This window comes from Chrysochloris asiatica, unplaced genomic scaffold, assembly GCF_000296735.1.
Source record: "Chrysochloris asiatica unplaced genomic scaffold, ChrAsi1.0 scaffold00072, whole genome shotgun sequence".
NCBI lineage: Eukaryota > Metazoa > Chordata > Mammalia > Afrosoricida > Chrysochloridae > Chrysochloris > Chrysochloris asiatica.
Window position 1 is genome coordinate 12420002 of NW_006408590.1, and position 14114 is coordinate 12434115.

General features: G+C 43.8%; 1 protein-coding gene across 1 annotated transcript in view; it reads left to right on the plus strand.

Annotated features, from left to right (window-relative positions):
• The first annotated feature begins 1075 nt into the window (after positions 1–1075).
• Positions 1076–14114, plus strand: part of TRIM44 (tripartite motif containing 44) — a 56924-nt gene continuing 43885 nt past the window's right edge. Inside the window, exon 1 of the mRNA XM_006864914.1 lies at positions 1076–1741. Within this exon, the coding sequence (XP_006864976.1) occupies positions 1076–1741 (666 nt within the window). The remainder of the gene's footprint in view (positions 1742–14114) is intronic.

The following is a 14114-nucleotide window of genomic DNA, read 5'->3' on the forward strand; positions in this document are numbered from 1 at the left end:
TATTTTAGTATTGCTCAGTAAGTAAGTTATTTCCCTTCCTTTCTACTAAGGAACCCAATCTAATTCCAGAGGGGCCCCGTACATAAACAAAAATGACATGCAAACCAGAACTCTCATTTGACAAATATTGTCTCTTACTGTCTCTCTTCACCTGACATCTCAAGGCAGGCAGTCAGAAAAGGGCACAGAGGTTACCACCTTAGCATCTCAGAGGCCCAGGAGGTAGGAATGCAAATAGATTTTGCAAGTTGAGACTGCACAGTGTTATTGCTTCTAACCGAAAATGCTTGTTTGCTCAAACTGACTTGGGTTCCCAGAGTCTAAAAGAACAAACACAACTCAGCCCGGGCCCTCTGGAACTCCCAGGCGGCCACATTCAATCCGGTAAACAACACTGCTCTGACTCCTGGCAGGACACGCAGCAGCGGGGGACTGTGACCGAGAAAGACTGAAATATACACGGACACCAGCCTGGTGGCCTGGAAAAGCCAGGTGGACCTCTCCAGGGAGGAAGTGCGGGAGGCGGGGCGCGGTTCCCGCCTCGGTAGTGAACAGGGGACGTGATCCATCTATCTCTTCCTGGGGATGCTGCGAATCTTCGCTGCTGAGCCGGGTCCCCGCGGGAAAAGCAGAAAAGGGCCATTGCCACTTTAAATGACTCAGGAAGTGAAAGGAGGCCGCCTGACAGCCAAAGTTAAGTGGAACCGGGGCGACCGCTACGATCTCGCCTGGAGGCTGCGGGAAACTGAGCGGGCTGCAAGGCGCGGGCGCCTTAGGGCGCGGGGGCGCGCGGAGAGGCGGCCGGGCGCTGAGCCGGAAGTGCCCGGGACGGCGAAGGAAACGCAGCGAGGCGCAGAGCACTGCCGAGCCGGCGGGAAGAGCGCTAGCTCCTTGGCCCGTGCTGGAGCTGTCGGGCAGGCGGCAGCCGCGGCCTCAGGCCCTGCTCCTAGTCCCGGCGCAGCCCCGAAGGTCGATTCCTCGGACAGGGACCCGGTGGTGAGGAGACAAGTCAGGCGGCTGCGCTAAGGCGCTGAGCTTGGAGGCCCTGGGGCCTTGGCCGCGTCTCCGCACCCACATGGCCTCGGGAGTAGGCGCGGCCTTCGAGGAGCTGCCTCCCGACGGCACGTGTGACGAGTGCGAGCCCGACGAGGCTCCAGGGGCCGAGGAAGTGTGTCGAGAATGCGGCTTCTGCTACTGTCGCCGGCACGCCGATGCACACAGGCAGAAGTTCCTCAGTCACCACCTGGCGGAGTACATCCATGGCGCCGGCGCTTGGATCCTCGGAGGCAAGGGGAAGCCCGAGGGCCAAGACAAAGTTGAAGCTAAGGTGGAGATCGGGACGGAGGTAGACAGCGAAGCCGGGGACGAGAGTGAGTCGGAGGAGGAGAGTGAATCAGACGAGAGCGAGACGGAGGAAGACAGTGAAGATGAGAGCGAGGAAGAGAGTGAAGAAGACAGCGAGGAAGAAATGGAGGATGAGCAAGAAAGCGAGGTAGAGGAAGACAACCAGGACGAAGGAGAGTCTGAGGCCGAAGGAGAAACCGAGGCAGAGAGTGAATTCGACCCAGAAATAGAAATGGAAGCAGAGAGGGTGGCCAAGAGAAAGTGTCCGGACCACGGGCTGGATTTGAGCACCTATTGCCAGGAGGATAGGCAGCTCATCTGTGTCCTGTGTCCAGTCATTGGGGCTCATCAGGGCCACCAGCTCTCCACCCTCGACGAAGCCTTCGAGGAACTAAGAGTAAGTATTGGGCATTCAGAGCCTAGGCCGAGGGGTCAGGACGCCTGGCTTTCAGTCCGGTGACCATGTTCACTTTTATCAGCTCCTAAAAAGCCACTGGTGTGGCACTGTGGACTAGTGTGCCGGACTGCAAGGTCATTTGACCCGCAAAATCGGCGCGGTTCAAACCCACCAGACGCTCCTCGGAAACCTTAGACAGGGTCGCTATAAGTTGGAACCGACTCGATAGCGCTTAACAACAACAAAAGCTACTCAGCTTGTTGGGAGCAGTGTTCATCCACTTTTTTGGTTGCACTTAGAGAATCAGATGATAAATCTTCTGGCTCAAGAAAACTGCCTATGTACACAAAATTGAGTTTCAGGTCTACGTTGTTTAGCTCCATCAAGTTGGTTCCGACCCATAGCGACCCTCTAAAGGGTTTCTAAGGAGCAGCTGGTGAGCTTAAACTGCCCACCTTGCAGTTCAAATAATTTTGCCATCTGACGCATTAACCCGGAGCGCCACACCAGGATGAAACGGTCTTGGGAGCGGCCCACTGCCAGTGGAGATGATTTTGACTCATGGCCACCCCATATATGTCAGTAGCGCTGTGTTCCTTAGGGCTTTCAGTGGCTGACTTTTCAGAAATAGATCAGGTCTTTCTTCAGAAGCATTTCTTGGGCGCTGGGGCCCCACTTAAGCCATTTCCTATTACATCACCATTGTTTGTACTTACTCCTTGACTTGGAACGCTGATAAGGCAACCGTTATGCCTACTTGAAAACATGGAAGTTGATTCTGCCAAATGAATCCAAGCAGGTAGTGTCTCTACAGTGAACAATTCGCTAAAGTCATGGCCTTTAGAATACCTTCATCTGGGCCCTGAGTTCTTTTCGGCTGCTTCTTCATGTGTGCAACTAGATAAGAAAGGAGGCTGAGACCATGGAGGCCAAATTGGCTTGGGGTAGGGATTCCCGTGTCCTCCAACTTTTGCAAAGAGAGCAGAGCCTTTATCCTTCTTGGACCATGCTGGTAATAAGCAAGGCAAATCATGGGTCTTAACTAAATATTTGTTTACTGAATGAATTTGCAGATTATTTGCGTTTTATTTATGTCGTGAATATTTACAATTAGAGAAATTGCTGGAGTTGAAAGTTTGCGTGAGGTGAACAGTTCATTAGTGAAATGAACATTGTCTGCTTTTAACTTTGTTCCCTCAGCAAACTTACAGTTACAGGGACTTGGGGTAACCAATACTTCAGTAATGATGGTCCCTTATAGTAAGATTTGGGGTCCTGGTGTGGCTCTGAGGGTTAATGCACGACTGCAAAGTCGGTTTGAAACGCAAGGTCAGCAGTTCAAGCTCACCATTTACTCCTTTGAAGCCCTATACAGGGTCTCTGTGGGTCAGAACTGACTTGATGGCACTTAACAGCAACAACATAGTAAGGTTTTTTTATTTTAATCTGTATATTTTATATAAAACATACATTCAGATAACAGGCAAAAACATATGCATAGTTAAATAATTAGTTACAAGGCAAATTGTTATATAAACTCAACCCAGATTAAGAAATGGAACATTGTTAGCAATACTGAAGCCCTGCCCCCAATACCCCTGTCCAGTTATAACCATCTCCCATTCCCCTAGGGAATCATTATCCTGAAGTCTGGTGATAATTTCCTTGCTTGTCTATGCTTCTACCTTGTCTGTACGTGCCTAAACTCTTTTGAGCTTGACTGTTTTTTGTGTTGTATGCATTCCCTGGGGTCATTTTCTCAACATAGTGTTTATGAGATTCATCTAGTTGGGTGCCTGTGGTTTGTTTATTTTGTTGATGTATGTTGTTAAGTGTTGTGGAGTCTGTTCCTATTCATAGTGACTCTGTGGGAGTGTTGTGCTTATCCTGCCATACCACACTAGGACTTACATTGCTGTATAGGAATTCATTTTATGAATATGCAAGAATTTTCCCATTCCATAGTAGATGAGCCTTTGTTTCCAGGTTCTGGAGCTATTATAAGCAGAGTTGGTATAAATACTATTGTTCATATCGTCTGGTGCACATGTACATTCAGCTCCAGTGAAGATTTGCAGCCTTGGACACCTTAGACAGGATCACTGTGAGTTGGAAGTGACTCGAGGAAACTTAACAACAAAGTAAATCTAGGAGTGCCATTTTCTACATCAGAGACTATACATATCTTTAACAGTACTAAATGTTGCCAACTGTTTTCCAAAGTAGTTGTACCAATTCGTATTGTTATTAAGGAAGGATATATGACAATTCTTGTTTCTCTGTATCGTCACCAACACTTGCTATTGCAGAATTTTAAATTCTCAATCTCGTGGATATGAAATGATATCTTATTGTGGTTAAATGTCCATTCCTTTAGTTACCAGTGACTTTAATATAGTTTGTGTTTCCTTTTTTTGGTAAATTGCTAACCAAAGTTTTGATCATTTTCTATTGGGTGGTCTATCTTTTACTCATTAATTTATGTTTTTGTTGTTAAGTGCTGTTGAGTTGGTTCCGACTCGTGGTGACACTGTATAGGGTTTCTGATGCTGTAAATATTTGCGGGGGCAGATAGCCTCATTTTTCTCCCACAGAGCAGCTGGTGGGCTCAAACTACTGGCCTTGTGGTTTGCAAACTAGTGCTTATCCCACCACGCACCCCTATTAATTTTTAGGAACTTTTCACATATTTGGTTCTGACTTCTTTGTTGGTTATATTGGTTGCAGAGATCTTTCACTCTATAGCTTTTCCTTTCCTTCTTTCTTCCTCCTGTCCCCTGTCTTCCTCCCTCACTCCTTGTATGATGAGTGCTTTTATATGCTGTTCCTTGCGTCTTGGGTACCTGCTTTTTGTGTAATGGAGATAACGGTTCAATTTCAGTACCCCAATTTGAATAGCCAGTTAATCTAACATTTGTTACAGTATCCAGTCACTACATTGTTTTCCAGGATTACTTACATTATTTCAATATTTCCCTACCTCCTCTGGTGTAGCTTTGTTATTAACTTGTAATACAGTTAGATTCATTTCTCATTGTTTACATTTGGAGTCCTTGTTTGGTGCTGTGGGATAATGTGCTAGACTGAAAAGTTGGTTTGAACTACAAAGTTGGCATAGGTGTTCTTCTCACGACTTTTTTATGGCCCCTTGCCCTCGAGTGTGCCTTTACAATGGGCACTTGGGGAGAGGAATGTTTGAGCACATTGGAGACAGCTGCAGCTCACTAGCCGCTCTTTGAAAACCCTATACAGGCTTGCTATGAGTCGGAAACAACTTGAGAACACTTAACAACAACATATTACATTTTGGAGTCCCGGTGTGGCGCAGTACAAGGTCTGTGGTTCAAACCCACCAGCTGCTCCTCGGAAACCGTATACAGGGTCGCTATGAGTCGGAACCCACTCCACGGCACATAACAACAACAACAAGTCTTTATGCGGGCAGAAAGCCTCATCTTTCTTGCATGGAACTACTGGTAGACTTGAACTGTTGACCTTGCAGTTAACAGTTCAGCTCATAATCCACTATGCTACCAGGGCTCTTTATGCATATGTATATATGTACGTAAAATTTAAATTTTAGAGTAGTTTTAGATTTACAGAAAAATTACAAAGCTAGTACAGAGAGTTCCTTCCCATATAGATCACAACGTTTCTCCTGTTAGGAACTTCGTCTGTTAGTGTGGTACCTTTGCAACAATAATGAGCCAGTATTGATAAATTATTATTAAATAAAGTCTATTTTAGATTTTCCTAGTTTGCCCCCAGTGTTCTTTTCTATTCTGTTCAGTGTCCTTTTCTAGTCAGGGTTTCACTCATTACTTTGCATTGCCATGTATCCTTCTTGTTGTTGTTAGGTGCCATCAAGTCAGTACCAACTCATAACAACTGTATGCACAGTAGAACGAAACCTTGCTGGGTCTCACTATCATTGCTATGTTTGAGCCCACTGATATTGCCACTGTGCCAGTCCATCTCATTGGAGGTCTTCCTCTTTTTCTCCGACCCTCCACTTTACCACATTTGATATCCTTCTGCAGTGACTGATCCCTCCTGACAATATCTGAAGTATGAGAAACAAAGACTGGCCATCCTGGCTTCCAAGGAGCACTCTGGCTGTATTTCTTCCAACACAGATGCTTGGTGGGTTTTAAGCACTGACTTTTTGGTTAGCAGCCCGATGCTTAATCTACTGTACCACCAGGGCTCCCTAAATACAAAAGAGTATTACTAAATACAGTATACTGTGTGGATGTTAGGATACCTGTGTGGCACTATTAGGATCAGCACTGGACTCTGAACCACAAGGTCAGCTGTGCAAACTTACTAGCTGCTCCTTGGGAACCCTATGCAGGGTCGCTATGAGTCGGAACTGACTCAGCGGCACTTAACAACAACAACACAAGTCTGAACTGACTGGACGTCACTTAACAATAACAACATATGGATGTTAACTTTTCCATGGATGTTCCCCCTGTGGGTTGTAAACTCTTCTGAGGCTAGGCTTATATGTTTTTCATCTTTATGTTCTCAGCACCAGCACAGTGCTTGCTAGTTAGGAGATGCACATGAAATGTGTGGAGTGTAATCATTTCCTTTCCTCCCAGGGAATTTTGAAGAACTGAAAGAGGCAGTATTGCATAGTAGTTACATTAGAGTTGGAGTCTTTGGGTGGTGCAGTTAGTTACACTGAACTAGTAGTTGAAACATTGGCAGTTTCAACCTACTCAGAAGTGCTTCCAAAAGATCCCAGCCTTAAAAACCTACTGGAGTTATTCTGCTCTGCATAAATAAAGTCATTGTGACTTGGAATTGATGATACGATGCTGTAGGGATAAGTACTGGACTGTTAACTGCAAAGTTGACAGGTCAAACCCACCAACTGCTCCTCAGGGCTCAAGCGTTAACAACAATTGTGAGGATGCCTCAGGACCAGGCAGTGTTTGGTTCTGTTGTACGTGGGGTTATGATGAGTTGGAACCGAGTTGATGGCGTTTACAACAACATAGTAAGATTAGAGTTAAGTTCAGTGGCATTTAAAATAAAATAATATGGAAAAATTAAAATGAACAGCAACTCAATTAAGATAGGTGTTTATTTTGTTTTCATATAATAGAAATATGGGTGTAGACAGTATAAGGTTGGTGGGGAAAACGCCACAAAGTTATCCAGACTCCAGGCTCTTTCCAGCTCTACTCTGGTCCCCATAGGGTATAGACTTGTTCTGGACCAGCGGACAGCTAGAGGTTCAGCCAGCATGTTTTAGGAGGACTCTAGAAGTTGCAGACATTGCTGCATATGTTTGATTAAGCAGAACTCAGTACCAGTTAGAGATGCTGAGAAGTAGCCCATCCCCCCTGACTATAATGCATTCAGAAAAAAAGCTAGTGAATGAATATTGGAGAATCATCTTTGCCCCAGTTGGTTCTGGGTTTGAGTCCTGGTTCTGCTACCTACTAGTTGTATCATTTTGGGTAATTCACGTAATCTCTCTGAGTCTTGGTTTCCTCCAGTGTACCATGGGCATATACTAGTTTCTCTTCACAGGGTTATGGAGAGGAACAAACGATAGTGTAGACAAGAAGAACTTAGCACAGTGGCTGAGATAGGATAAGTAGGTGATGGTTCTTGGTATTTTCACTGTAGCGCCATCTTAGGTTCTGTGGTGAGTTCAGTACCACACGGATTCATCTGACAGCAGCAGCAGAAGTTCTGGACACCAGAATTCCAGCCTCCTCTCCTTCTGTTTCTTCTCCTCTATTTTGGTGAAAATGTATCTTCAGAGAAGAGGCTATTTCAGTGTTCTACTGGTGCCATATGCACTAGCTAACCAAAACACAGCTGGTAAGTCTAATTTTAGGTTTACAAGTCTTGCTAGTTGTCCTCTTTAAATTCTATTTTATATTCTGAACTCTGAGACATTTTTATAGAAGCAGGTGGGTGGTAGGGGCAATACATCCTTTACTTTCTGGTTAGAAATAGCCTCCCTATAAAACCCTACATCTCCCATGTAGGTAATCATGGGAAGAGGTGTAGGGTTTCACAGGCAACCCCACCATTCTCCCTATGCTTTGTTGTACATATGGTAACCCCCCTGGCAGGTTGTAACCTGTGTTGAGTGGTGGACTCTGACTTCATGCATGTGGAGAATGGAAACACTAGCCTCATCTGAGGTTATAAAACTAAGAGCATCTAGAAGCTCTTACCTACTGTTGAATTTTGAGGCTCTTTGCAAAGATGAGAATAACGGTAGCTGTCACTTACTGCGTGCTTTGAGAGCACAGTGCTTTTCATACATTATTTCATTTGCTTCTTATCTTGATCTTTCTTACTGCTGCTAATAGTGAAGTAGTACCACAAGTGAGTGATTTTAATGAAAAAAAAATTTTATTTCCTCGTAGTTAAGAGGTTACAAGTCTGAACTCAGAGCCTGGCTCTAGAGGAAAACTTTCTCTCTCTGGGCTCAGGGGGAAGTTCCTTAGAAATCCATCTTCATGTGGCATGGCATTCGTCTTTTCCCATCTGTGTTTAATCCACTGTTTTCATATCTTTACAGTGACTGTTAGGACATACCCTACACTGATGTGGCCTCATTAACGTAACAAAAACAACACTGTTTCCAGATGGAGCTGCACCCACGCTATAGAGGTTAGGGTTTATAAAACATAATTTTGGGAGACATAACTCAATTCATAGCAGTCCTCAATATGACTCAACATTAAGCTGTGCTATTGTGAGTCCCCTTTTCTAGCTGAGAAAGCATTGAAAGGTGGTCACTCAGTGGGTCAACACAAAGGTACCTGTTTCCTCTGCTCGCTCTCCCGCTGACTGGACCCTTTTTGCTTGTACTCTCATATCAGTCTTTTTTTTTTTCATATCAGTCTTTATGGTAGCCGACTGCTTCATCTTTTCCCCACAGAACTGCTGGTGGGTTTCAGCCAGTGTCCATTTGGGTAACAGCCCAATGTTTAACCACGAGGGTGCCTTCTCAGTTAATGACCCCCTCTCATAGTTAAGCTTTCTAAGTTGTACTGAAAAAACCCCTGAAGTTTATTATCTGTATGAAGGCATTTATAGATGCCCACCACTGCTGTCAAGTCCATTTCCACTCAGAGTGACCCTATTGGACAGTAGAACCGCATCTGGGGTTTCTTAGACTGTACATTTTGGCAGAAGCTGACTTTCTACTTGTAACGACTGTAAAACTATTCTTTTCTCTCTAACTAAACCTTTCTTCTTAAATGTTAACACAATCTTTTCATTACCAATGGGCAAGACAGATGGTAAACAACTTAAATAATAAATTATATTATAAATAGTGATAAATGCTGTCAGTCAACCAACTAGGAGAAGGAGCTAGATTGGGAGAATGAGAGAGGCTCTTAGGAGATGTTGAGGACTTTTCTGAGGTAAGGATTTGGGTACCGTTGAAGCCAGCCATGGAAATATCTGGGTTTAGTAGTCTAAGAATGTAACTGAGAATAACCGAGAAGGACCATGCTTGCTAAGGGACAAAGAAAGCCTGGATTATGATGAGTCAGAGCAGGGGAATTAAACTAGGGGAGGTCAGATTACCAAAGCAGTACACGATATGCATTGCAGGTAGTCCATGACAAGGATTCTGATGGTAAAATCAAAATTCTCGAGTGTAACAGGAATCCATACTGTAAAAAGAAGGGAATGATCTTAAAAGTTCACTCTGCTTCATGTGTGGAGAAGAGATTTTTCTCAGACTCAGAATGGGAAAGCCCACCACTGGAGTGTGTTTGGAATTTCAAAAGCAAGTTACGTGAAGAAGATGGGAAGGGATTTTTATACCTGGGACGTGATATTTTAGTTTCATTTTCTCTTGACAAAGCTTCGCTTTCTTCTTGAATTTCTTGGGAAACCACTGCGGTCTAGTCTGTTCTGACTCATAGTGAGTGACCCTAAAGACAGAGTAGAACTGCCCATAATGTTACAGACAGCCTCAGCTTGCCTTAGGAAGACCCCTTCATATTTCCAGTCTCAGATTCTTTCCTGATGTTTCTTCCAAACAATACCTTTCTGTTAAAAATTATAAGAAATTGGATTGATTTTTTTTTTTTAACCCCAAGCATAAGATCACACAGTGGGACAGAAGGAAAAGCAAGCATCTCATATATCTCATATTCTTTCTGAACTTGCTATCTTCGGATTCTGTGTAGTATAGATTTCAGTAATTAGGAACCAGTTTAGAGTTATGTTTGTGATTTCCTTGTACCTCTTTGCTAACAACCTACTTATTTTGGTACACAGCTGATTATTGACTTTCACTTAGACCAACTGCAGTAAAAGTACAAAGACCATTTGTCAAAAAAGACTTTTTCCTGTTCTGATGCCTCTTTTACCTCTCATATTCTACCTTGGTTTCTGCTGCTTGCCCGCTTTCAAAGGATGCTTATATTAGCATGAGCTTATGTCATTTCTGTGTTTTGTGGTGGACATACAGATATATATGTACATGAGGTATTCTGAGCCACTTTGAAGAAAGATAATCCAATTTTTTTGATGTCCAAAACCAAGGAACTCACTGAGAGAGTTGCTTCCTAGAGTAGCTACTTAACATGTCTGCAGGGACCAGGAAGGTAATGTACCTGAGAGAAGAAGTTGGAATAACTAGTTAAAATGGTAACTGCTACATGGGAAAGGGAGCCTAGTACAGTCAGACCCTTTAGAGTTTCAAAAGAAGCTTGACATTTTCATTTATTTTTTATTTTTAAGTCTTGATTCTGAATTGAGTGATCATTTACATGGGAGAACATTGGTCTTACACTTACCTTTTCATTGTAATGATTACAATCTCCTCCGCACAGCATCATTCAACAGTAATTGCTTCTATTCCCTGTTTTTTTTTTTTTGTATGTACACAAAAACACTCAGGAATATATATTCATTTAAACAACCAAAGGGCACATTTTGCAAACCTGCCTTCTGGCCACCATCACTTAGTCCCTTTCTTCCCATTAATCTAGAGTCCTCAGCTGCTCTCTCTCTCTCCATGTCCCCATCTCTGGTGTCGCTTCTCTGGATAAGGTCTCACATTCCACTTGTGTTCTTCTCCCTTGATGGTCCTAGGGTGCTCTGTTCCTGGACTGTAAGATTAACTACTCACCCCCTTTTGTTACAAAACTTCTACCTTTACCATTGTGACAGTCACAATTAGTCATGATAACAGTTACTCACTATTGAATCATAAGAATCTTATCCTCATCTCCTTTCACCAGACCCATTTAGACAAGATGAAAACTATTCAGTGTGGATTCTACATTCCCACGCATACTTTAAAACTAAACTCCCTCTTGAAAACTTGTAAGCCACTCTCTTCATGCCCTTATTTTAGGTAGCCAATGTCTAAGTTGCTTTCCCTATCAACCCTGTATACAGAGGGGATAGGATTGATACTTGATGTGAAGACTCCTTCCCTCTCAGTTGGTATTTTGAGCTTCTACATCCATAAGTAGAGGTTTGTTGTTGTTGTTATGTGCCATCGAGTCGGTTCCGACCCATAGCGACCCTGTATAGGGTTTCCGAGGTTTAGACATCTTTATTTTTATGTTATCTCCTGATTTTTAAATGCTAGCACCTAATTAAAAAACAGCATGTTGTGTAGAACAACAATATAAAAACCAAAGAAAATAGTTAATGTAGACTGTGAATTTGCAGCTTCTGATCTGGTCCATCTTCCTCATTTATAAATTTTGAAACAGAGACCTAGAGAAGTACACGACTTTCCCAAGTTCACACAGCAGCTAAGAGTAGAACCTGGGTCTTCATTCACTCTATGCAATGCTGCTTACTGCCCCTGTGCCTAGAAAAATTACATGTTCACCCCAGATTTTGCATTTACTTTTGGGGAGTTCAGATTCCTAGAAATGCCTATATGAATTGTTGTAGTTAGGTGCTGTCGAGCTAGTTCTGACACATAGTGAGACTCTGCATAAAACAAAACAAAACACCGCCTGGCCGTGCTCGATCTTCATATTTGTTCCTGTTTGAGTCCATTGTTGCAGCTACTGTGTCACTGTGGCTCATTGAAGGTCTTCCTTTTCGTTTGGCCAATTCTTTACCGCTTATGCTGTCTTTCTCTAAAGACTGGCCTCTCTGGATAACATGTCCAAAGTGCATGGGAGTCTTGTTATCTTCATTTATAAGGAGCATTCTGGCTGATTTTATTCTAAGACAGATTTGTTCCTTCTTCTGGCAGTCTATGGTATATACAGTATTCTTTGCCAATACCATAATTCAAAGGCATTAATTCTTTGCTCTTCCTTATTGCGTTGTCCAGCTTTCACATGCATATGAGGCTATTGAAATACCATGCCTTGAGTCAGGCACACCTTAATCTTCAAAGTGACATCTTTGCTTTTTAGCACTTTACAGAGATCTTTTGCAGTCGATTTGCCCAGTACAATACTTCATTTGATTTCCTGTCTGCTGCTTCTATGGGCATAAATTTGTGAATGTTGTAATTGTTAAGTCGAGTCGATTCTGACTCATAGTGACCCTATGTAGGGTTTCCAAGGAGTGGCTGGGGAATTTGAACTGACCTTGTGATTCAAACCAACCTTGTGGTCCAGTGCTTTATCCCACAGCGTCACACCAGGTAAAGTTCTCTTTTATACTTGTTGATTCATGTATTTGTAGTGCTAAAGCGATTGTTGTTGTTAAGTGCTGTGTAGTCAGTTCCGACTCAGAGCAACCCCATACAGGGTTTCTGAGGAGTGGCTGGTGGTTTTGAACTGCTGACCTTACGGCTCAAACTGATGTTGAGGTCCAGAAGATTATCCTGCAACGCCATCACAAGAGGAATAGTGCCCCAGTGTGTACACATTAATGGGAAGAGGCATTTGAAGCAGGAGTCCTTGGTGGGCTCATTCTCTTTTAATAAACCAAACCCAAACAAATCCAACTCATAGCAACCCTATAAGATAGAGTAAAACTACCCCATCGGGTTTCCAGGAGCAGACTGCTACACCTTTCTCCCACGGATCCAGTAAGTGAGCTGAAACTTTCTGGTTAGCAACCAAGCGCTTACCCACTAACTGCACTGCCAGGGCTCCTTCCTCTATTAGATCCTATGCAAGTCTTAGTAATACAGTCTCAGAAATGTACTAACCCTCCCTCCTGCTGCTAGCCCCAGAATCAAGCCCTCCAGTAATTGCTTTTCTACCTGTGTATGGAGCTCTGGTGTGTCATGTAGGATAAGCACTGGACTGCTAACCACAAGGTCGGTGGTTCAAATCCACAAACAGCAAGGCCTATAAAGGAGCTCTGGTAGCTAGTGGTTACGAATCGAGCTGCGAACCTCACGGTCAACAGTTCGAAACTACCAGCTGTTCTATGGAAGAAAGATGAGGCTTTCTGCTCCCGTAAAGATTTACAGCCTCGGAAACCCTTTACAGGGTCACTATGAGTCAGAACCGACTCCACAGCACATAACCACCACAGGGTCTCTAAGGTGGAACTGATTTGACAGCACTTAACAACCACCACCACCTACATAGCGACCCTGTACAGGGTTTCCGAGGGCGTAAATCCTTACGGGAGTAGAAAGCCTCATCTTTCTCCCGCGGAGCAGCTGGTAGTTTCGAACTGATAGCGACCCTAAATAGGGTTTGTGAGGCTGTAAATCTTTACGGGAGCAGAAAGCCTCATCTTTCTCACATGGAACAGCTGCTAGTTGAGCTGCTGACCTTGAGGTTAGCAGCCCAGCTCGTAACTACTATGTTACAAGGGGTGGGTTTAAAGTTTGTGGGAAAAGTCCATTATCTTGTAATTACATATTTCCATGAACTTTTTGGAGTTTTCTTGTAAAACACCCCGTGGGGTTTCTGGGTGGTGCAAACAGATAAGGTGTGCTTAGCTTCTAACCAAAAGGTAGAGGCTTGAGTCCACCCAGAGGCATCTCGGAAGAAAGGCTTGATGATTTCCTGAAAAATCAGCTACTGAAAACCCTGTAGGAACCCTGGTGGTGCTGTAAAATGAACAATGGGCTGCTAAGCTCCAGAGGAAGATGAGGCTTTTGGCTCCTGTAAAGTTTTAGCCTCAGAAACCGTATACAGTTACTATGTAGAAGAATTGATGCTTTTGAGTTGTGGTGTTGGAGGAGAATATTGAAAGTGTCATGGGCTGCCAAAAGAACCAACAGATCTGTGTTGCAAGAAGTGCAGCCAGGGTGCTCCTTGGAGGCCATGGTGGCCAAACTTCGTCTTTCATACTTTGGACATATTGTCAGAAGGGACCAGTCACCGGAGAAGGATATCATGTTTGGTAAGGTGGAGGGTCAGAGAAAAAGAGGAAGACCCCCAGTGAGATGGATTGGCAAAGTGGCAGCATCAATGAGCTCAAGCGT